At 39.9% G+C, this 26,078-nt stretch overlaps 1 protein-coding gene across 2 annotated transcripts in view; it reads left to right on the top strand.

Moving 5' to 3' along the window:
- Positions 1–15,683: 15,683 nt before the first annotated feature.
- LOC136867293 (dynein regulatory complex subunit 5) overlaps positions 15,684–26,078 on the top strand; it is a 115,005-nt gene continuing 104,610 nt past the window's right edge. For both annotated transcript variants that reach the window (XR_010859653.2, XM_067144444.2), the window contains exons 1-2: positions 15,684–15,807; positions 15,889–16,078. Coding sequence is in view for 1 of the 2 variants with exons in the window: in XM_067144444.2 (XP_067000545.1) it covers positions 15,898–16,078 (181 nt within the window). In the remaining variant the exon portion in view is untranslated. The remainder of the gene's footprint in view (positions 15,808–15,888; positions 16,079–26,078) is intronic.

The raw sequence follows: 26,078 nt of genomic DNA, 5'->3' as shown, positions 1-26,078 counted from the left end.
TTGTAGTTCGTTATATGTAATTGGCTTTAATAACTAAGTAAAAGAACGAGAATTGTCCTGTGAGGTGGGTAGAAATAGCGGGTGTACTGATACTGGGGCGAGGGTATATAAAAAGTCTTCTAAAACTTGTCGCGGATAGGAATAATAAGTTTGGTACTGGAATGTTCGGGTTATCATGCGGATCACGTTCCAAAATTTCGCTGCTGGTAATTGAGGAGTTAATGTAGAAATAAAAGACTGCCAAGCTTTTCGTTTTTTTGCATTAAAGACAAGCTTTGTTTTTGCAATATGATTTCGCAATTGGAAATAATGCTGCTGTGTCATTGATTGGCGGTATTGTTTAAATAATTGTTTTCGCTGTTGTATGAGATCGTGACATTCTTTATCCCACCATTTTATTTCGTGATTGTAGTTCATTATATGTAATTGGCTTTAATAACGAAGTAAAAGAACGAGAATTGTCCTGTGAGGTGGGTAGAAATACCGGGTGTACTGATACTGGGGCGAGGGTATATAAAAAGTCTTCTAAAACTTGTCGCGGATAGGAATAATAAGTTTGGTACTGGAATGTTCGGGTTATCATGCGGATCACGTTCCAAAATTTCGCTGCTGGTAATTGAGGAGTTAATGTAGAAATAAAAGACTGCCAAGCTTTTCGTTTTTTGCATTAAAGACAAGCTTTGTTTTTGCAATATGATTTCGCAATTGGAAATAATGCTGCTGTGTCATTGATTGGCGGTATTGTTTAAATAATTGTTTTCGCTGTTGTATGAGATCGTGACATTCTTTATCCCACCATTTTATTTCGTATTTCTGTGGGTGGGTCGTCACGTTAAGCGGTCGACACAGATGAAACATATTTAAATATTGGGTTAAATAAGGGAGTAAGGTTGGAAAGGTAATAGGTGACTCGTGTTCCTGCTGCAAGATATGATTGAGATATGCTTGATAGTTTGAAATATTGAAATTTTTATAAGATCGGACATTATGTATACATGAAGGTGTCTTAAACTGGGAAATTATTGGGCGATTACCATATGTTATGATGATGGGGAAGTGGTCACTGGTGTAGGTATCAGATATTGTGTGCCAGGTGGTGACAGGGACCATGGTTGGACGACATAATGTAAGGTCAACGGCACTGGGTGGAGATCCAGGCGGAGTTAAACGGGTCGGGGAACCATCGTTTAAAATAAACAGATTCTAATGATTTGAGGTAGCGAGTAAATTGGAGCCTTTTATTGTATCTATGATACACCCCCATTCAGTGTGATGGCAATTGAAATCACCGAGAATGAAAAGGTGTTGGAATGTTGCAAATTGTTGGAAAAATTGCGTCCATTGATTCTGAGTAATGTAAATGTGGGGGGGGGGCAATAAATATTTATAAAACAAGTATTATGGTGTACTATCGCTACTGCATAAGTGTGTGGACTGAAATGTTGCAAAGGGAATTGTGTAAAGGGTAATGAAGTTTGTACACATGTGGCGACTCCATCAAAACCGTTACCATCGTATCGGAATACTTGATAACCTCTTAATCTGAAAATGAAATGTGGTTGAAACCACGTTTCTTGTAAGCAAATAATATTAGCTTGCGTTTCGTTTATTAATATTTGTAATTCATGTCGTTTAGAGGTGGCACTTCGACAATTCCATTGGAGTATTGTAATCATGCAAGAATGTTCATGATATAATCTCGTAGTTTATATAATACATGGTGAATCTGAGGCTCGTGGCTCATACTTTGGATTAACATTACCAGCAATTGCTGGATTTCTTGTTGAAGTCGTTCCTTGGTAGGAGGATAGCTTATGTCTTGGGGGGCTGCGGAAGGTTGCTGCCCATTAGATGGTGACGAACTTGATGGGTATGATAAGTGCAGAGGTTATTGCATGGCACTCGTTGACGGGAATGAATTTACTGGAACCGAAGATTCATTTCGCAGGATGGCCATGTATCCTTGCCGATCAAAGCCTGGCTCGGGTGTAGGAGGGGGAGATTGCATGATGACTTGAGTAAACTTACGTTTACGGGGGTTTGGTGTCGGAGGGGATGAGGAATTCGGTGGTAGTGGAGGGAACTGATGTTCTTGTTGTTCGGAATGGTAAATTGGATGGGCAATTCGAGCTTTAGCCTCGGGAAAAGACAGGTATTCAGTACTCATTAACCTTTTAATGTTAACTTGATACTTGTGTTCAGGACAAGTTGAGGAACCCGTAACATGATTTTTCTTACAGTAGGCGCACTGTGTGAATTGCTCAGTACAAGCCTGGGTTGCATGTTGCTGCGAACATTTCCCACAACGGGCGTTTTTTGCTTGACATTGCCGAATTGTATGTCCATAGCGCTGGCATTTACGACAGCGAATAGGTGAAAAGATGTAAGGTTCAACTGCCATATACACCTTATATAAGGCTACATGGGGTGGGAGCGTTTGAGCCCTGAAAACTATTTTTATAGAACCTGTAGGAATGTATTGGGTTTTCCATCTTGAATTGCACGACGATTAAGACGTTGCACGCTTTTAACCGGTGCCTCAGATTCCAGATACTGTAAAATTTCATCATTCGGTAGGCCTTTTTCAACTCCACGAATAATTCCTACTCGTAACACTTGTGAAGATGGAATATAAGCTTTAATTTTTAGGGTTTCAAGCATAGGGTTACTCAAAAAGGCATTGGCTTGAGAAGCCGTATGGAAAGTGACTTGTAGTCTATTGCGTCCCTTACGTTGGATAGGTTTGACGTTGAGCTTAGTTTCATAGAATCGGCGACCAAGTGCCATAGGGTGTAAACTGCCTATGTTTTGATCGTTAATGGATTCAACGAATACAAAGAAGGGTCCATGATGAAAGCGATTATAATATTCCCGGGGAGGAGTTACTGGGGACACCTCAGATTAATTGTTAAGTTGTTCTGGATTAGAACGGTCTGCCACTTCCGTACTACGCCTCTGTACAGTAGTCTCAGATGACTGAGAACCTTGCTGTTGTGTCGTATTAGTATGTGAATCAGTTATGGATTCCTCATCCATGGGGACGACAATCTCACGCTCCACTCGTAGATTATGCCCGGCCACTTTCAACGTTCCACCACTGTCGGTCTCCATGGCTTCTCACTCCTTCACCACACTTAAGCAAAACACAAGTGATTACCACTACCGCGCACCACTGACTCGCACAACTAAGGTAGTGTACCGTACAACGGTCAGTGTGTGATTGAAGGCATGTTTACAAGTGCCTGACAGGCAGATTACAATCGAGGGGCCAACTAAATGGTGACAAGTTCGGTACATTAAAAGAAAACAATACTCAGAAAAAAGGTCTGCCAACACCAAAAGTAAATATTACTCTACCCAGTAGTAACTAAATCGATGGTGGAGCCATCTAACAGTAGAATATTCTCTTGTAGTTTGCTAGTTAAAGTCCGTTGACATAGATGGCCGTAGAGAATGCAGATTAAATACCCGGGGAAGGTATATTTAATTTCATGTATAAGAGGCATTTTTTGAAACTATCGACTGTTGAGGTTAGCTTATAGAGAGTTAAAGGGGAGTGATGTCCGGAGTGATATTAGTATCTATTTCTGTCATAGTTCATAATCTCCATTGATGGCTTTTTGAGTTAGAAAGCTAATTTTTCCAGCAGAAAAATAAATAAATAAATAAATAAGTAAATAAATAAATAAATAAATAAATAAATAAATAAATAAAGCAGCAATGGCGTAGGGACGTGACGCACCCATCGCCTAGAGGGAAAAGATTGCAATCAGCCACCCGCGTACCAGCTGGAAAACTGAAGCGTTGGGTATGGAGGAAATGCCATCCCTAGCCGAACATCAAGCTCTCTCCAAGGCTTACAACCTTGGCAGTAACTTGTTCGATGTGCAATACAATCGACCCCAAACAACAGGTTTTCAACTCTAAAGCACAGAGGAAAATTCAACTGGAAATAGTACCCCAGGTGGGAACCAATCCACCGTTGCCTTGAGAGACGTATGCGGACCTTCGGATTCTGGTGAGGCAACACCGACATGCTTGCAGATATCGGAGACTCCTAGAAACAAGATCAGCCACAAACACCGAAACTTCTTTGCAACCCTCAATGCCAACTCCCTCTTGAAGTTTGGTAAATATAAACAACTCACAGACATCCTCTCTCATTTAGAAATCAAAATCGCAGCAATTCAAGAAACAAGGTTTAGTGATGAACATGCCTTTGAGTCAAAAGGGTATAGAATCGTCAAAGGGAAAACTGGTAAACGTGTAATGCAAACTGTTCCACACCTCGGCACAGGATTTATTGTCAGCAAGAATATTCTAGACTCGGTCATCGACTTCAGCTCTCCAAACAGCCTAGTATCGATGCTTAACTTTCAAGGCACGAACAAAGTCTATACGCTTGTGAGTGTACATGCGCCAATCAACCAGGCAAACAAGAAAGAGCCAGATGGAACAGATAAATTCTGGGAAGAACTGGAGGATGTTATCTCAAAAATTTCCGATAAACTCACGATCATTTTGTTTGGAGACTTCAATGCTCAAATTGGCAAATAAAGGAAATTCCAAAATATCGTTGGAAACTACACAGCCGATCGATGAACCAGTCGGAATGGAGAAAGACTTATAGAACTCTGTAAGGCTCTCAATCTAGTTCAAACATCTCCTAAAGAAGCAAAAGACGTGGATATCCACAAATCCTAACCTGGGTGAGTTTCAAATAGATCATGTCGCAATTGCACGGACAGCAACACGAGAGATTCAAAATGTGAAAGTCCTAAGAAGTACTAACCTAGATTCGGACCACTATCACCCCAAGATCAAAAGATCAAAATCAGGATTCTTCCAAGTAACAAGAAGAAGGGTCCGGACAAAGAAAGCCACTAGATTTGACACAGAAAAGCTGAAAACTGACAGAGAGTTCGCTCATAAACTTGAGTCCTAGGATCCAGAGAACTGGGATCAACTGAAATACGCCATTGTTAAAACGGCTGAGGAGACGGTCTTACTAAAAAAAACGTGGTGACTCATGAATGTGATGAAGCAATAGCACAAAGACGACTCAACTGGCAAAGATGGAACTTACAGACGAATCAAGGTAGGTATGAGGATTTCATGTCAGCGAGAAAATATTCAGCGACGGTCATCTGAGGGGGCAAAGCGCTCATTTGACAAGAACCAACTGACACAGATCGAACAGGATTTCAGTAACAACACCAGGGATTTCTATAGATTGCGATATTCTCTGATTACCTACATACGGCTGCAAAACAAATCAACTTACTTGAAACCGAAGCAGCAAAGGCTGGTCTTCAGATCTCCTTTGAAAAAAACAGAGTTTATAACGAATATCAAGTCAGCTCTTAGAAAGTTAATTTTAGAACAGGGGAAAGTTTTAAACTACATTAACGAAAAATGTGTTAAAAGCCTTACAAATATCTTGACTAGAAGTGTGTTGAACATTTTCATACACAAGTTCTATAACTTTTGGTTTACTATTAGTTCTACCAAGTATCTGGTTTACTGCCTTCCACATGTTTTTATTTGTATCCCCTTTTCTGATTACATGATTAAAATATGACTTTGTTAGCAATCTTTTCATTTTAATTACGTCTTTGCAACATCTTTTGTACTCTTGGATTGTTTCAGTTGGAGGGCTTTAGCTTTAGTTTTTGCATATAGGATATTTTTTCATTTTCCACTTATAGGAATTTTTGTGTTACCCGTGGCTTATGTGTATCTCTTCATGGTAGTTTTCCCCAATATTCAAACTAGCTACTCCAAGTCCTTCACTAATAAAAGCACAGAGCTGGTGGTATGCTTCAGTCACGTCAGCAGATAGATTTGTACATGTATTTTTGTGAAAAAATCATTAGCTCAGTGTAAATTATTTTCATGTTTGTCTGTACATTTGTGTGCCTACTGAATGGGGTACTCTCTTTAAATTGTGTTGTTACTTCTAGAATTAGGATATTTTTCTCACTAAGGTCACTTATTACATTATATAAATAGTAATCAGCAGTGGCAAAGTTTGAGTGTATATGATCAATTAAAGTTGAGGATGTGGGTGTTATTGTTGTTGGTAGTCTTGTATTGCAGGGGTAAAAATTGTAACAATTCAATAAAGATGTATAGTTCCTATAAATATTGCTATCTTTTAAAAACATACGTTATTGTCTCCTATATGCAATGAGTTTCATTTTCGTGTATTGCACAAAACAAGTTCAAGGTCTATCATAATGTTAGTAGTATTACTCTTCTTTAGGTTGTAATATGAAATGACGTTATATCTCCGGTGTATGCTAAATGCTCCTATTTGGATAATACTGTGATAACTGTTAATGATCTTAATGACTTTAGTTGTCCATTTTCTTGATACATACACCGACAGTCCCCATCCAGTGCCTTCTCTATCTAGATTGTAAGTTTTAAAGCTAGGTATGTTATAATAGGATGTTTCTTCATCTGATAGCCAATTTTCTGTTATAACTATAATGTCAAGTTCTGTAACCTCATCAATAATAAGCATAATATCCTCAAACTTATGCCTAACACGTCACGTGTTTACTTCTCCCACCCACAGGGTGTTTAATCGATACTGTAACCACTTATTGTAGTTTGTGCTACTCATTTGACCGTTATGATTTTCATTACTAAGTCCTAGAATTATAAATAAGCTCTGCTCCTTGAAAATATCCCATTTCACCCCCCTATGATTGCTCGCTGACCCCACTTTGGTTAACCATAACTCCAGGAACTCTTCCGTGTTGCCAATACTTGTTCGCCGTGTAATGGGTGTAAATCCGTCTCGTCAATATGTATGGAGTTATACGTATTTTGTTTGGCGGTATTATTATTAGGTATTTTACCATATAAATATAACTCTTTGTTTTACAAACATTGATTTATGAATATTTGATCCGTTAATAGCGATTATAAGATAAAGTTACCTTAGGGATAACAGCGTAATTTTTTTTTGAGAGTTCATACCTAATCTAAATTGTCAAGTTCTATCTTCTTCGCAAGTGGTTGACGATTAATATGGACTGTAGATATTATTTTCCTTCTCTTCGACTTCATGCTGTGTCGCACCAGTATCGAGTTTGACAGTTTGCAACGTATTACAAGTGGTCCATTTCATGACCGTATCGATGAGTATAATCAAGAAGGTAGTATAAATAACCACCTAATCGATTAGTTTGCAACGTAGCAACAGTACGAATTATTCCAGGCAGATCTTGCGACAGCAACCCTTGTCGACCCTGTCACAATATCGAAACTTTCCATAACTGCATGTTTAATGAAACGCCAGGCACTACAGCTTTTTCGTTCCATCCTGACCAAGAGCTTGAAAGATTCTGTCATAGTCGTCTATGAAAAACTTCACGTCATCTCCAACTACTGGCAGCACTCGAAGAATAGACATCATCGCCGTATTTGGTTGTCGAAGCGTCGAGGAAGTCTATGTTCTTATGGTAAATATTTTTGTTCTGTTGTACACGCAGTGCTTGGAAGCAATTTATCCTGTCCTCCTTACGTCGCATTGTGTTATTGATGTTGACCACGTATGAACATTTAAGCGCATGTATTTGTGGTGAGAAGGCTTGACATGTAGTTCTGACAATTCCGAGAACTTTCAATTTAGTATGACTATAGAGCATTGCATCGGGTGTGTTGGATGGTAAGCAAAGTAATTATTTCGCTGTACATTTTATCATTTTGTCTGCGTCCTCCAAAAATTGTCGTTGCATTGTGTCGGCTGCAATCGTATGTATGGGGCACTGCCTGCTCGATCTGCATCCGATGGCTGCTTATACTGCCTGCTCATTACAATATTTTAACATGGCACTAAATGAAACACTCCGTTTACAAATACCCACAGCAGGTGGCAGCACCAACCGGCTCCAGACCTGTCGGAATGAAATAGGGGGAAATAGGATAGACTGTACTTGTTTTCAGTGAAACTGGTGTACTGCTGCGTGCCTTTCTGCAAATCAAAGAAAGGGAAACCAGAATGCCGTGATATTTCATTCCATGATATACCTTCAAGTACACAATTGCGTCGAAAGTGGTTAAGTATTATATCCAGGGAAGGAAACAGCAAGGGAAGTAAATGGATTCCTTCTGATTATTCCGTGGTTTGCAGTCTACATTTCGTAAATGACGATTTCAAAGTGACCAGCAAAACGCGAAAATTAAAAACAGGATCAGTACCCAGCCCTTTCCCTGATTATCCAGTTTATAAACAACCGCTAATTTCAGCGATGATTAAGAGAAGGGATTCAAGCACAGAGACGTCTAACAAGAGCTCTTCAAACACCATTGCAGAAAATGGTAAGCGTAAGGTTTGAAGTATTACATACTAAGTAATATAATATCTGGGGACACTAAACTGTTAATGTGAAGGTACAAAACAGAATAATATGCTGTCATAGATTCCATTGTCCGCCTCTGTGGTGTAGTGGTTAGTGTGATTAGCTGCTAACGCCGGAAGCCCGGGTTCGATTCCCGACTCTGCTACGAAATTTGAAAAGTGGTACGAAGGCTGGAACGGGGTCCACTCAGCCTCGGGAGGTCAACTGAGTAGAGGTGGGTTCGATTCCCAACTCAGCCATCCTGGAAGGGGTTTTCCGTGGTTTCCCACTTCTCCTCCAGGCAAATGCCGGGAGCTTCCTTCACCCTTCCTTGTCTATCCCTTCCAAGGCCCCTGTTCAGCATAGCAGGTGAGGCCGCCTGGGCGAGGTACTGGTCATCCTCCCCAGTTCCATCCCCCCGACCCAGAGTCTGAAGCTTCAGGACACTGCCCTTGAGGCGGTAGAGGTGGGATCCTTCGCTGAGTCCGAGGGAAAAGCCAACCCTGGAGGGTAAGCAGATTAAGATTCCATTACGAGTCTTTTGCTAGCAGTATGAAATCGTGTCAATATATTGCTCTTTTTATTACTATTATTATTTACGCAAGTAGGGCCTATTTAGTTAATTCGTTAATTCCAGTGGCTCGGGGGCTGGGATGTGTGTGGCATCTTCAGCATTAGAAATCATCCTAGGTAGGGCTTTCATCTTCAAGATATGCAAGTCGCCTAATAGGCCGTCTATTATTATTATTATTCCCTGAGTATGTACTTGATTTACTGGAAGATTTTCGTGAGCCCCCTGAGTCAGTGTGTGTCACTTCGGAAACTGCTTACCAGGGATTAGTGTGTGGTTATTTAGTGCGTGTAATCGAAGAAAAAACAGAATGCAGCACGTGCTTGAATAACGTTTCTACCTCATTTAATTCATCCCCATTGATAGCTGCGCTAGCCCTAGCAACGATTTATTGGCCTAATTATGAGGCTTCAGAAATTTGTTGAGGCGGCTCTACCGTACTGCAAGAAATCTGCAAGTCTGCTCCAGACTATAAAAAACTATGTTCTACCTTCTTTGTGCCAATGTAAGTTTTTAAAGTGTTTTAGTAACAATAAGCACCAGGAACTTGTGTCAGAAACTTAGTAATGTAGGGAAGTACCATACAGACAAAGTTTCCAGGTTTTCTTGTTCGTCGAAACATCTTTCTCGAAAAGTGCTGAAGCTATAACTCTCTAGAGCACCACTTTATACGTAAAATTCTTTAATATTTCTCTTACTTTCAGATTTTAAATTTTGCTGGTATGCTTATCTAGTTGTATTCACGCGGTAAATGGGTACGTTTGGTTCAGCCATCTAGCGGCAGATTGTTTGTAAGGCGTGTTACACGTTTGAGTATGGAATGAGCAGGCAGTTTAAGCAGCCATCGGATGCAGATCGAGCAGGCAGTGGTATGGGGTACTGTGAGAGTTGGACAAATTGAGTCACTTAGTACCCAGTACTTCTGATCCGATTGAAGAAGTGGAGAGGACACCGATGATTCTTGTTGATGTTTGAGTTCGTGAAGAAAAGGAGAAGACTGAATCAAAAAAATATTACACCAAGGTACTTCAGATCTTTTGCCTGCGGAAATGGCACACTTTCCTTTGACGATGTTATTTATATGCATTTTTAGGGCTGAAGAATAATGCCAATTTCCTCCGAGTTTGAATCGCCATTCTAGTGATTTCTCCGGCTGATGCGTTGTCCTTTGCTATGATACAAGTACCATCGGCGAAGTGTAGTATCGTTAATGGCCTTAAACCAGATACCAGCTCATAACCAAATTTGGAAGCTATCCTGTCCTCGCAGAACTCGTTGATGATGAAATCTGTCGTAATATTGCACAGGGTGGGTGATAAAGGAAACCCCTGTTTAATCACTCTTCTTAGACTGATAACACTCGATTCCTTACAATTAATCTAAATTCTTGTAGTATTATTATTTTTCAGCAATGTTAGGATGTTGAAAGGCCTGTTAGGCGTAACGAGGTCATAGAATGTTTTCTTAATATCAAGGAAGACAGTTGCTGTATCATTTTTCTGTGTCGGCATGGCTTGTAGAACAGGTCGCTGGAATGAATTGTTAATGATGGTTCCGGATGAATTAGTCAATTAACCAGTATTTTTAATTTAGTTATTCGAAACTATTATCTGATTCATTACTGTTATTGCCATTATCAATACTAAATGCTCCTGTAAACTTTAAGTACCTCTAACACTCTGCATATGATACTCTTCGTGTTATGTTTTCCTTCAGTCTTTTAGCAAGAATACTTATATAGCCTACTATTCATGCTATATTTTCTCTTTCAGGTACTTTAACAATAATACTTTGTGTAATATTTATGTTGTAATTTGCCCATAAATCTCTGTAAACAACGTTAAAATCTTATTGTTTCAATAAACTCGAAATACTAGAGGGTCTGTTATGACAGGTGCAATGCGGACAAGCCCTGGGATCGTTCTTGTTGGTTTACAGTGATTTCTGCGCCAAACAACCTCAAGCAATGTCACTAAGTATGTACAGCACATACCGCAATTAATATGAACATATACCTAATGCATAGCCAAAACCAACAGCATACGAGCTACTGAGTTAAGCTGACAACCCGCCCACGCCCTTCGCGGTAGGAACGAAATAACATCGTAATGATGATGAGGCAGACATAGACAAATAACTCATTGTTATATATTTCTAGGATGATTACTCTGAAAGGATTAACTGACCACTTTACTCTAATGAAGCCTCTGCCAGATCCTCGGGAGGGTAAACAGTATAGCGAATCCCCAACTGTTGTTACCAATAACAGCCGGACCGCGAGATATTCCCCTGGAGTTTGCCATTTTACCCCCCTATGCGTGTTCTACGTAGTCCTATTTGATAGTGGTAGTATTTTAGATGATTAATGTTTGAGACCGTGTCGAAAAGCGCAGACCCAGGTCGTCCCTGAATTAAAAATTTTAAAATTCTAACTAAATAACATCTGTGTAGCAAATGTCAATGGCCAAATCACTTACTTTCTAATGATCAGGCAATTTTCAGACATAGAAAATGTGTCAACATTCCGTAAAGAAATTTACACAGTACAAATGCCTGCAACACAGATTGTGCAGTGCATTTCGCTTATTATTAGCAAATACAGTAGAGACAATACGCGACACTTACGGATTTCGCCTTGCTAAAATGGGAGACAATTCGACGGTGGGTGGCGCTCCTAGTGACTTGACCTGAACAAATCGCGCTAAATTCAAATATCAATGGAAATGTATATACGGAAATGGATAAATAAATTACGTCTAGAAAGAAAGTGTTAATGAGATATTAACTTCGAAGTTACTAAAGCAATTCTGGATAAATGAATGAATAATTATTTAAAAGGTTATTATTCAAAGACTGAAATTAGACACACAAACAAGATATAAAATGGGCTGCTGTGAAATGGCTTGATCTTTCATTTATGCATTACTTTTTTAGCTTTAGCATTCCTGCCTGAACTTTTACGGTTGGATTAGTCTTTTTTCTCATTTAAAAAACATTGTATGATCACATTAAGACACCTGTCAATAAAAATATCGGCATATTACTTGCACACATGATGCAATGAATTAACATTTAAAAGCTGGACAATTTTCCTCTTAACACGAAGCCTACTAACAGAAAGAAAATCTATAAAATTCCTTCTTTAGTCTGAGAAGAGGGATTAAAGAAAGAAAAGTATGAAAATGTTGTCAATAGTGAAGCTTTGAGGAATATTTATGTACAATTAGAGTAAAAATGTAATATACCCTTGGCTGTATAGTCGAGGATTTTTAAAATCGCTGGCCTGGAAATGATCTGAACAGATCTTATAATTCTTATATAAGCGTAACGTCCCTTCTTTCTTGTACACCTTATCCAAATCACTTCTGTGACATTTCAAAACCCACAGATCACACCTACAACAACACATCGGTATTGAAGGTTAACTGCTGCACTATACAATAAAATATGCGTTACATTTTATGCCAGTTAAAATATGGGTCACCGGGCGAGTTGGCCGTGCGCGTAGAGGCGTGCGGCTGTGAGCTTGCATCCGAGAGATAGTAGGTTCGAATCCTACTATCGGCAGCCCTGAAGATGGTTTTCCGTGGTTTACCATTTTCACACCAGGCAAATGCTGGGGCTGTACCTTAATTAAGGCCACGGCCGCTTCCTTCCAACTCCTAGGCCTTTCCCATCCCATCGTCGCCATAAGACCTATCTGTGTCGGTGCGACGTAAAGCCCCTAGCAAAAAAAAATATGGGTCGAGCAGGTCAGAAGATTATGAAGTACTATAAAAATCTCTGTCACAGGAAGAATATATATGCAAACACAATATTACTTACATGTTCTTGTCACGAGGGAACCTGAAGAACGACCGCGCATTTTTCTCTACTTCGTAATTACTGCAGCCAAACACAGCACATGCCTTTCCCCTCATGTTGAGAGGAGATATCAAGGAATGACACAGGCTACTTTTTAATTATGTCAACTCACTGAAAACGCATAAATAACACCAAAAACTTCACACAAAAATACAGAGAGAATCAGTACTGTTCAGGTCTATCCGCTAGTGAGAGTTCCAATAGCTGTCCCTCGATATCTCACTCAGTGTCGCGTATTGTCTCTACTGTATTTGTTATTAGTTAGGAAGTTCGCCTCTGTGATGTAGTTGTTAGTGTGATTAGCTTTCCACCCTTGGAGGCCCTGGTTTGATTTCCGGCTCTGCCACGATGTTTGAAATGTGGTACGAGGACTGGAACGGGGTCCACTTAGCCTCGAGAAGTCAACTGAGTAAAGTGGGGGATGGGGCTCGATTCCCACTTCAACCATTCTTGAAGTGGTTTTTTCGTGGTTTCCCACTTCTTCTCCAGGCAAATGACGGGATGCTCTCTAACTTAAGGCCATCGCCACTTCCTTCCCTCTGTCTTGCATATCCCTTCCAATCTTTCTATCCCCCACACGGCTGCTGTTTTATATAGCAGGTGGGGCTGCCTGGGTGAGGTACTAGTCATATACCCCAGTGGTATCCCGACCTAATGTCTCACGCACCAGGACACTGCCCATGCGGTGGTAGGAATGGGATCCCTCGCTGAGTTCGGAGGGAAAACCAACCCTGGAGGGTAAACGGGTTAAATAAATAAATAAATAGTTAGAAAACTCAAATGGCACCAGTTAGCGCTAAAATACTGTAATAATTAAGGGAATTCAGTGGTATGGACAGCCAGGGCAAATTTAAGGAATTTTGGCCCATCTGCTATAAGCCTATTTGTTTTGCCGAAGTCCCTCCAAGTTTGCTTCGTGTCCATTTAACCTCGTCTATTCCTAGTACACCGTTCGCTTTATTATGTACCAGCTCCTTGGCTGAAATGTCAATATAGTGGCTTTCGGTTCAGAGGTTACCGGATTCGTTTCTCCGTTGGGTGAGGATTTTAACTGTGTCAGGTTAATTATTCTTGCTCGTGGACTGGGTGTTTGTGTTCATTTTAACAGTAGTGGTGATTGAGTTAGAAGTGGGGGAGGGAGCAAAAAATGTGTAGAGAGAAGAACGTACCCGGGTCCTTGGAATAAAGGTGGCGGGGGGGGGGGGTAGCATAGGGGATAGACATCAAAATTTTAAAACGTAGCTACAGATTTGTAAATCTTTATTCTCTCTATGCTAATTTCGATAGAGACGTAAAGGCTGACATTCTACTAACTTAAGTACGTTAGTAATAATTTTTCACGTATTGATTAAATATTATAGAATAAAACTTTCGCTGGACGGAGTGGCTCGGACTGAGTCGCTGGCCTTCTGACCCCAACTTGGCAGGTTCTATCGCGTCTCAGGCTGCTGGTATTTGAAGGTGCTCAAATACGTCAGCCTCGTGTCGGTAGATTTACTAGCACATAAAAGGAACAATAATAACGGCGTGGACATAGAATTATAAAGTAATTTAGTATTTGGCTATGCACTAACAAAGTAACAGACACATTGACTGAGTGAGACTACCAATCTGACGAATGTGCGTGGCAAGAAGGTAAATCCTACTGTGTCCATGGCCTTGGCAAAAATATACCCCTATTACTCTTCGTCGCAGCACATGCTACGCTGTGGTGCTGTACAAATCTGTTAGCCGCGACTAACGGCATTTTTTTTGCGTATTTCCTTTTTTTGCTACTTGTTTTACGTCGCACCGACACAGATAGGTCTTACGGCGACGATGGGACAGGAAAGGGCTAGGAGTGAGAAGGAAGCGGCCGTGGCCTTAATTAAGGTACAGCCCCAGCATTTGCCTGGTGTGAAAATGGGAAACCACGGAAAACCATTTTCAGGGCTGCCGACAGTGGGGTTCGAACCTACTATCTCCCGAATACTGGATACTGGCCGCACTTAAGCGACTGCAGCTATCGAGCTCGGTTTGCGTATTTTCTGTAATAGTTTTTCTTTATAATTTAATAAATTAAAGGAATGGCTCTTTTTGTAATTCCTAGCTTCAGGCGGCTGAAATGGAATGAAAATTTATTTCTACCCACAAATGCGTTTTAACATATCTACTATCATACACAACACGTCGCACTACAAACCACTGCATAAACACCGAATAGTGAGTACATCCCTCCACATAGGATTGGCGTCGTAAAAGCCATCCAGCTGTAAACCACATACAATGCTGGCCCCAAGTAGTTGGGAAAAGGTCAGGAGGAAGAAAAAGAAGAAAAAGAAGAATCGCAAACAATTAACGATGTTTTAGCCATAAGAAGTACGTTCGTTGATTTTAGCTGCTCTGCGGGCAAGTAGATCGGGGAGGGGAAATATAGTACAGGTAGGCCTACCTCTTTCTTCTAAAATGGTTACACCAGTTATCAACCTGGCTCATTTCAAATACGCTTGGAGTTTTGCTACAAAGGTGGATTAAACCGAAGTGTATTTAAATGAAAATTGTTACCAGCGTCCTTTAATCAAAGGTACATATGGTGCGAAATTCATAAGCAAGTTCTATACTTCGATAGGTATGGTACTAGACAAGTGTTATAGATTTGCTATTGTTGTCATCTTAAAATTCCATATGCTCTCTTTGTACTCTTTGCATTCCCATTTTAAAATATGAAGCCCTGTATCTTCAATTCTTTTAGGTCATAGGAACACAATTTTCTTCCTTCCTTCCTTCTTTCTTTCTTTCTTTCTTTCTTTCTTTCTTTCATTATTTTTGCAGTGCGTACTGTATATCCCGTTTTATCTCTAATGCACACTCTTTGGAACCCAACTAAGATCAATGAAGCACTGAGCGCGTTCTGTCTCTTTGTAGGCCAGCCGTTCCCAAGACAACGGCGCTTGTTTAAAAATCGTGTTGTTTACATTTTCCGTATTGGTGATATAGAGACCGCTCATATTGACACCTAATAAAAATTTCCTCTTCAAGGTAAAGCATCTTTATTAAATGATTTCAGCGGTTTCATAATGCATTGCGAAGTACATTTTCTATTTTTGATGTTTTCTTTAGTGACAGAAGATGCGTATCCCACATACGATTCCCATTGAAACACAGGAGGTATTCAGACCTTCTGGTGTTAGCCTCAATCTCCTGGGGGAAAAAGATCGCACACTCAGAGCTGAAAATTTCACTTGGGACTCCGAACTTCCAGAGAGCCTAGTGACGTGGTGCATCAGAACCTTAGTCTCCGATTACCAGAGTAAGTCGACTTCAAATTAATTAATAATAGATTTATTGCAGCGAATACAAAGGAAACTTTCTTCTTCGAGGATCTTAAATTAAGATTGCATCTACCAACAACCAAAGCTTCAGAAAAGCACTTCAAATTAATTAAAACTCTTGTAATCGTGACTTGGTGTGAACTTCTGATCACTTCACATTACCGGTACATGTGAAGAAAACTTTTCTTATGGCAATATCGAACCGCTTTACTCAACAGCATCATGGGAAAAGAACATCACATACATTAGCGAAATTCGATATTTAAGTTCAAGATAAAAGAGGGAAGAATCAAAACGAAAAACTATTCTTATGAACTCGTGGGGCCGGGGTTTGGAGGACGAAAAGTTGTGAACAGGACGGCTGCGATTGACGCGACATCTTTCGGTGAACTTTTCTTGTCTTCTGCTGTGTAATGACGGAAAGGGGCGTGTCTTTGAACAGCTGTTTTCTAGACACGTTCTTATAAAATGCACCGTAATAGACGTGTAATCACATATTTCCTTAACCTGCCGTTGGTCGAGCCGGTCGAGCCTAACGGACGGACGCGTATGGTCGAGGGTAAGCGCGGTGCTCACCTATCGTTCTTGGTGAGGTTTTCTAAACTTTTGTAGACTAGGCCCTATTTTACATTGTTTTTGTGGGGGTGGGGGGGCGTGAAGGTTTATTTTTTAAATTCTATTTTTAAGTCGTAGATAACTTTTTTACAATTTGTTTAACGTCGCACCGACACAGATAGATCTTATGGCGACGATGGGACAGAAAAGAGCTAGGAACGGGAATGAAGCGGCCGTTGGTCGAGGCTAAAGGACGAACGCGGATGGTCGAGGGTGAGCGCGGTGCTCACCTATCGTTCTTGGTGAGGTTTTCTTAACTTTTGTAGACTATTTTGCTTTGTTTTTGGGGGGGGGGGGGATTTTGTTATTCTGTTTTTAAGGGGTGTGCGTCTTCACAGATTTGGCACGTGAATTAGCCTATCTACTGTGTTGTCTTGTCTTGTTTAACGTCGCACCGACACAGATAGGTCTTATGGCGACGATGGGACAGGAAAGAGCTAGGGTCGAGCCTAACGGACGAACGCGGATGTTCGAGGGTAAGCGCGGTGCTCACCTATCGTTCTTGGTGAGGTTTTCTAAACTTTTGTAGACTATTTTACATTGTTTTTGTGGGGGGGGGGGGGGGGGGCGTGAAGGTTTATTTTTTAAATTCTATTTTTAAGTCGTAGATAGCTTTTTACAATGTGTTTAACGTCGCACCGACACAGATAGATCTTATGGCGACGATGGGACAGAAAAGAGCTAGGAACGGGAATGAAGCGGCCGTTGGTCGAGGCCAAAGGACGAACGCAGATGGTCGAGGGTGAGCGCGGTGCTTACCTATCGTTCTTGGTGAGGTTTTCTTAACTTTTGTAGACTATTTTGCTTTGTTTTTTTTGGGGGGGGGGGGATTTTGTTATTCTGTTTTTAAGGGCTGTGCGTCTTCACAGATTTGGCACGTGAATTAGCCTATCTACTGTGTTGTCTTGTCTTGTTTAACGTCGCACCGACACAGATAGGTCTTATGGGGGCGATGGGACAGGAAAGAGCTAGGGTCGAGCCTAACGGACGAACGCGGATGGTCGAGGGTAAGCGCGGTGCTCACCTATCGTTCTTGGTGAGGTTTCCTAAACTTTTGTAGACTATTTTACATTGTTTTTTGTGTGTGGGCGGGGTGAAGGTTTATTTTTTAAATTCTATTTTTAAGTCGTAGATAGCTTTTTTACAATTTGTTTAACGTCGCACCGACAGAGATAGGTCTTATGGCGATGATGGGATAGAAAAAGCCTAGGAGTGGGGAGGAAGCGGCTGTGGCCTTAATTAAGGTACAGCCCCAGCATTTGCCTGGTGTAAAAATGGGAAACCACAGAAAACCATCTTCAGGGCTGCCGACAGTGGGGCTCGAACCCACTATCTCCCGGATGCAAGCTCACAGCTGCGCACTCCTAACCGCACAGCCAACTTGCCCGGTACATTGCTTTTTAGATCATTATATGTGGCTCTTGTGTTTTGATGAGATCTAGACCCAAAATTTTCAGGAATTTTCTTCTTGAAAGCTTTTCTCCAGTATTGCAGTATATAATGATTTGTGAATTTAGTCCACCAATGTGAAAAAAAATTCTCAAAGAGAAGGGCACTAAGCAATAAATAAAATCATCTGTAGCTCATAATCAAATGAAATATTTCAGTAGCAGTTGCGTCATTTGCCCAAAAATGTAACATGCTTACGTGGGAAGATATCATCAGCCCAGCCAGATAAAGCAATCCAATAAGGGCTTTAATTTCTTCTACTGTAGATTGTATCAACCATGTCTGACATACGCATGAACTTTACTCCTCTTCTTCTTCTTGTCGTTTGGGCCTACTGAGGATCACGGGGCTCGTTTCGACTCCTTGTATGGAAATTCTGTTTCTTTCTTCGCCCAGAAAGCTTTCATCTTCTGATTGTGTGCTTGTTTCCTTTCCTCGGTCCACTTCAGTCGGGTGGTGCCTGTACTCTGTCTGCTGGTGAGAGACTCTGGAAAGACACCTTGAAAGGTCAACTGCTGGAATAATACACGATCTTGTATGGTTTGTTCTGAAATCCCCAGCTGTTCTAAGTCGGACTTCACTGTGGTGATCCATTTATTTTTGGACGCTTTCCCTCTGCCTGTAGTGGTGAAGATCTTGCTGGTGGAAGTCTGTAAGTACTCATACGAGTCAAATGCCCATAGAAAGTCAATCGCCTCTTCCTCATGGATGTAACTATGTCTTCTTGATGGTCATAGATCTCATTGTTGTGCCTTATCCTGTAAGTACCATCCCCTTCTCTTATTAGTTCCTTAGTATTTTTTGTTCCTTGAGCTCTAGCTTCCTCAGTGGACCTTTTCTGTTCATCAGAAGACACTCAGAGGCATACAGTATGGGCGGTCTTACTACTGAATTATAATGTTGGAGTTTAAGATTCTTAGAGAGGCACTTGGATGTATAGATGCTCTTACAGGTATGGTAGATCCTTTCCAACTTGGTGCATCTGGTGTCTATTGCTAATGTCTCATTCTCGGTTGCTGAAATCCACTCCCCTAGGCACTTCACTGCAGGAACCTTATGAATGGTGGTGTTTTCCAATGGCATAATAGGTGGGACTCTCTTTATGTTAGTCATGAACTCAGTTTTCTTTATATTGACCCTCAAGCCGGTTTTAGCTACTATGGTATAGAGGCTCTGTAGCTGGTGAGTAGCTTCTTCTATGTTGTTGGCTAATAAGGTAAGGTCGTCGGCGAAGGCCAGGCAAGGTACACTGAGTTTATCTTTCTTGTAGCCAATTTTCAGTCCACTTCCTGGAGGTAATGTGGCAGTCCATTCCCTGATAATCTTCTCTAGAACGCAGTTAAAGAAATTCCATCACCTTGTCTAACTCCCGTTTGGATAGAGAAACTCTCTGAGAGCTCACCTCTAAACTTTACTTTGGAGGTGATGTTCTTCAGCGTAGCCTGGATTAGTCTGGTGGTCTTCTCATACAGGCCTAATTCCCATAAGGTGGAGAAGAGGGTCTGCCTATCTATTGAATCATATGCCTTCCTGAAGTCCACTAGTATGACTACCCATTGGTGTCCGCCACGATTCTTGTACCTCAGGATTTTCTTGAGGTTCTGTATCTGCTCTGTGCAGGATCTATTTGCGCGAAAACCGGTCTGATATTCACCTAATTGGGAATCCAGTTGACTGACCACTCTGGTTTGCAGGGCTTTAGAAAAGATCTTGTACGTAACTGATATTAGAGAGATGCCTCTGTAGTTGTCGAGGTCTATCTTATTACCTTTCTTGTATAGAGGATGGATCACGGCTGAGGTCCATTCCTTAGGTAAGGTCTCCGTTGCCCAAATATCCTCTATGATCTGATGGTTGCTTTGTATGGATTGTTCGTCAGTATGTTTCCACATCTCCGCTACTATACCGGCTTCACCTGAGGCCTTGTTGTTCTTTAGGCTCTTGATAATCTTCCTTATTTCTTCAATAGTTGGCGTTGTGGAGTCTCGGTTTCTGGAAAGAGACTCAGAGAATGCGAGTCTCTCTTTAGGTTCCTCTGCATTGTGGAGATGTTTGAAATAACCTGCAAGAGTATTGGTACAATCCTTGTTGTTGAACTGAAGCTTCCCATCAGGTCCACGAAGATGAAGAGTGGGAGCTGTGTACTTCGTTGTCTGTTTTCTGAGTTCCCTGTAGAAATCTCTTGAGTTGTGCCTCTTAAAGTCCTCTTTCGCCTGTTGTATTAGAGCCTTGTTATGGTTCCTCTTAGCCTGTCGTACTACACACCCCACCCGAGTCATCTTGTAACTAAATAAATATTTTAGAGGTACGTTATGCAGCATCATTTATATAGTTTTTAAGGTGAAGATAGTCTATATTATATCAGTCTTGTGTTTCGTATTTTGTATGCTAAGTTTAGCAATGATTTACAGCAAATACATTTTGTTTTTCTATTATTTTACATCATATGTCATATAATGCTGAACAAGAGCATATCCGGCGAATGATCCAGGACTCGAAAGACGATCCAGAAGAAGCTCGTAGTGGTGGTATTGAGACTGAACTTCCGACTGATGTATCAATTGATACCAGCACAGGGGAATCAAAGATAACACAGATTAACGCATTGTACAACCTCACAAAAGGGGCAGTGGATGTTGTAGACTTTCTCTGTTCTAAATATATCAGCAGAAAGGGTAGACGATGGCCACTTACAATGTTCTTTACCCTGATGAATGTTTGTGGAATTAACTCACAGATAATTTATGAAAGTAATTCCAAAGACAACACGAAGAGTTGAAAATATCTGCAAAATTTTGGGCTAGAACTTGTCGGACCCTTCATGGAAGAAAGAGCAAACGTCATACATTTAGCAAGGGGTCTGAAGGAAAGGCTGAAAATTGTCGGCGGAGAGTCAACCAGCAGATCTCTACCTCCATCGAAATGGGCTAAACAAGGAGGATGCCATTTATGTCCACGCTCTAGGGAGAGGAAGTTCAAGATTGAATGTGAAGAGTGCAAGAGAATTAATTGTTTGAAGCATCTCATCCCAGTTTGTAGAAATTGTGCTAGTGAAATTGAGTGAGATTAAGGCTGTTACTGTCTGATAAATGTTCGAAGTGACAATGAATAATTTGTGTAACGATGATGTGTTACCTTCATAATGTCTTATATTTCCTTTTATTATGTGTTATATTGCTGATATTACCTTTGATACAAAGAAATACTAAAGAACTCTCCTTATTTACAAGTTTTCACTATGTAATGGAATATATTTATTTTTCACTATGTAACATGCAAAGAAAAATGTTTTCTCCTCATAAAATACACCCATTGTATTGTAGTATGTGCCTAAATAAATATATCATGAAAACATATTTTTGTATGAAGATAATACTAATTTACATAATGGGGTGTGTGGCACTCAACCTGAGTCCTTACACGACGTTCTGGAACCCGAGTACTGAAGGGTTAATGGTATTATAGAAATAGAAAAGAAATGTCACATTTTTACTTTTTGGTTTACTTGGATAAGTTTGATTTAGGATAAAATAATGAGAGAAAGAGCCATGATGATGGTGATATTTCAGGATAAATACTTCTAGCCCTATGATATAGAAGTCCTCTGGGCTCTTACTTGGAAGCCCTGGGTTTGATTCCTTGTTTACTTAAGGATTTCAGTCGTTGTCTGAGAGTTGAAATAGGGTTATTTGTGGCTTGTGAGGTGTACTGACTAGCTACCTGACATGACAGGTATCAAACTTGATTAAGAAAACCAAGTAATATGGCTGAAGCAGTTGCAGCATTGGTATGTGGCACTTTATATCAGTTCATCTGAGTGGATAGCTGTCATTCTGATGAGCCATATGGGTCATATGTTTAGCGTTTTGTCTGTTTCAAATATTACATTCATAAATTTTGTACAAGGAAGCTCTGACATAAACAATTGTCGCAAGATTGTTACAGCTATGAGAGCTCATCTCAGCTCAGTGTTCAAGAGACCTGTAATGCAGAGACCTCTGGGTGTAGTTTTCTTGTATTGTCTATCTATGATATGTTGAGATAAAGAGTTAAATATATTGTGTTACCCTTCAAAACTATGGAGTTGACTAAGGTCCATTCCAGGAATCATCCCTGTTTTAGTAATGCTGGACCTATTAAACAGTTGATGAACAGTGTACATTATTGTTGGAGGATAAAAGGAATATTTTAAACTAAGAAATTTACTGAGCTAATGACATGTCAGTGTAGGAAGAGGGAATAATAGAAAGAGGACACAATAGGAGAAGAACAATCTCTACATCTTCCTACACTGCCATCTTCAAATAAATGCATTTTATTCTCATCAGTCCCAGTTCTTCTGCATCCACTTGTTTTTAGCCTCTAATGAGCTTGTTTCTGCTTCCCAGCTTCATCAGGAAGGCAGGCATCAAAATTCATTGAAGGGCCGTATTAAGAGATTTTTCAGTTTTGATAAGGAAAGTGTAGAATAAGAAGAGAGCCAGATAACAACAGAAAAAATGAAGTGACATGAGATAAAGATGAATGCAGATGCAGATTGTAAAAAACTAGGAATACAGAACAAACATGAAAGGAGAAAAGGATCCCAGTGAGTCAATATAAGTAATGGAAAGGAACATAAATTTTAATTCAAGGCATGTAAAAAGAGATAGGAGCATGAAAAAAAGACATAAGAGGACAAACAGAATGACCAGAGTAGGAAGAGAGAGCAATAGAAAGAAGAGATGAAGACAGACACGAAAGCACAAAAGAAAAGGAACACTCTCTGCATCTTCATACACTGCCTCTTCAAATAGGTTGACTCTATCATCAGTCTCTCGATCAGTTGTTATTAAATCCTCATCAGTTGTGTTTATTGTATTATGTGTTTCTTTTCCTGTTTTGATCTCTATTTATACGAGTTAATTTGACACTTATTTGTTCCTTTCTGTTACTTAAATTTACTGAGATAGTTTACTCTTTTCAGGATAGATCGTGTCTACAATGCATACCTTCATGTGCACCCTGTCACTCACAGTACATACCTGTCAAACAGCATCATAGACAAACTGGGTCCTTGCTGGACAAAACTGTCATTGCCATCAATTAAATATCACAAGATTATTATGACATGAAGAAACTTGTGTTATTCTCAACTTTCTCATGAAATGTGAAATTCATGTAACAGTATTTCTGAGTAAACCCTACAATATTTTGCAACAAATGTCAGACAATTAAAAAGCAGTAGTGACTGAAAAATATAATATAGTAGGTATTCAACATTATTTTATTCAAAGTAGGCACTTTCAGCAGCTTCATACCTCTAGCAGCATTGTGATGTCATCATCATCATTATCATCATCGCCAGCCTGTAAATATATTATAGTGTTCTAAGTGTTACTTTTCATGTTTTGACAGATGGAAAAGCTTATAAGTTCTATTAACTGCGCCAACACTGAAAAAGAATGTCTTCCTTATTAAATTAAAAAAAAGTGATGATGATGATGATGATGATGATGATGATGATAAATTAATGTAGCATATGATGTACAAAGAAAACTAAAATAAATTTAAACTTAACATAAGTTAAATTAACCTACTGACGTTCAGATCTCCAGAATGAGTTCAGCAATCTACTCTATTTCTTTATCTGTTGCATCAAGAATATACATTATGGAGGTGCAGAAGCTTATTGAGGGTAATCAATGACCACTGGTCTGGAGAGTGGCTCCACAGCCACAGCCTTCTGAAATTAGCCATTCCCATCTGTGGAGAGAATAACCACAACTGACTTGGTTAACACATTGAGCTCTTTCTCACTTTCATACATTTTAATCCACCAGACCGGCCACTTTTCACTAACTTCAGATTTTTAAATTAAATACTAGTTTTGAACTTACACAACTTTTTATTGCACTACATTTGAGTTCATACTTTCTACTTCATATCTATGAAAACTGTCATACAATTGATAGATCCCTTGCCATGGAAATAGTGGATTGAAATTAGCAGGTTTTCATTTTTTTTTTTTTTTTTTAAGTTCAACGTATAAACTTAACTAAAGAAATATGGCTGATATTTAGTTCATTTGGTTTTTGGGCCTTTCAAAATTGTTTGGACAAGAAATAAATCTGCAGAATAATTAGTTCATAAATACTATGTGTGATCTGTTAAGTCTGTTCATTTAGTATAAATCATTGTTGGTCAGGGTATGTTCACGTATGGCCGCCCTTACGTGCACACTGCTGGCGAGTCCACTCAGCTCTGACACGATTTGAAAGCAAGAATATGATGTGAAGAGCTGTAGTTTGCTGCCATTTATATTTCTTTTTTGAGAACAATATGAATCAAATCTTATACTGCAGTACCGATCAACATACAAAGTATGTTAGTTTCATAGTAACAACGATGAAATCTGAGAGTGTACGCATGCTTTGTTTTCTGCAATAAATAACACAGCCCATGCAGCATACGGCCTTCGACCTCAATGTGTTCATAATAATTTAGTATGTTTTTCAGCATGCTGAACAAATGTGTAACAATCCCACCAACATATTTCTTCTTCTAGGTGCACCTTCAGTTCTCCAGTTCAAAACAGCAGAATAAACAGCCCAATTTTAAGATTTTCCACTTAAAACCAAGGCTTCCCTGAGTCAGAAAAGTATTGAAAGGGCACTTGAATGATAAAGACCTACAACCTGTTTTCTAGTCAGTGACCAGGTCAGGGATGGGGTGAATGAAGCCCCCAACTTGGGACGAGGATAGGAATTGTGCCAGCTGCCAAGGCCTGTCGCACTCCTCTGGGGCAATGATTAATGACTGACAGAAGAAATGAAATGAGAGTGGGGAGTGTTGCTGGAATGAAAGCTGACAGGGAAAACTGGAGTACCCAGAGAAAAACCTGTCCTGCCTCTGCTTTGTCCAGCACAAATCTCACATGGATTGACCAGGATTTGAACCACGGTATCCAGCGGTGAGAGGCTGGCATGCTGCTGCCTGAGCCATGGAGGCTCTTGAAAGGGCAAATCAAGATGTAAAATATATGTTCATCAAATGGATGGAGGATATTAAAACATTTCAAAGGAGTATTAGGTATATCCAGCTCATAAAATATGTGTTTTCCATTGTGAAATAAAGAGATATAAAGCAGTTTTTGATGGCCTAAGTTAGCTTTATCCAGCATACAAAGAGAAACCAAATATTCTGTTGGGAAGGCTAAGCAAAACCATCTAATCTTCTATTCTTAGCTAATGCTGTGGCTTCTTCTGTTTAAATTCTGTTTAAAAACAATGAAATGATTTGAACCTGCCTTTTGCAATCTATAATGATCTCATGATATGTACTACTTGAGAATGTCAAGTCTGAGTTTGATTTTATCAGTTTCTCCATATTCCTTAAGAAATGTGGTAAATTATCTTACTAATAAAGTAACAAGGCAAACTCAAGTAAGGTGGACATAGCAAGCTGACAGGAAGAATTGGCTCTTTCCCCCCACTCAAGGGATGAGCAAGGTGCTATCTGGCAGGATACAACAGCTTCTTTGTCCCATCCTATGTCCTGCAAGCCTGTTCCAGTGAGATATGTGATTTACTTGATGTGCTCAGTTATTATGATTATAAAGTGCACAGTAATATGGTTAAGTACACCACTGAGCAATGAGTGTTTATTGTTGAAATAATCTGTTTTGAAAAATAAATGTATGATAGGTGTGTATTGCAAATGATTTCCAGAAAATTATCTACCATCAAAACCAAATTTCCATGCTTTGTTTGAAAAGTGTCATGCTACTGGATTAACTCAAGACTCAAGAGTGTCTTATCTGACGAAAAATGTGTGGGGAAGTTTGAAACTGAAATCCTATCGGAACAATTTGCGTATAGCAGAGTCCTTGGAAAGAGAGATTAGGAGAGTGATAAGTGAAATACAGAAACATTT

This window comes from Anabrus simplex, chromosome 3 (assembly GCF_040414725.1).
Source record: "Anabrus simplex isolate iqAnaSimp1 chromosome 3, ASM4041472v1, whole genome shotgun sequence".
Classification (NCBI taxonomy): Eukaryota; Metazoa; Arthropoda; class Insecta; order Orthoptera; family Tettigoniidae; genus Anabrus; species Anabrus simplex.
Note: the sequence above shows the minus strand (reverse complement) of the source record. Positions and strands in the feature narration are given on the sequence as shown.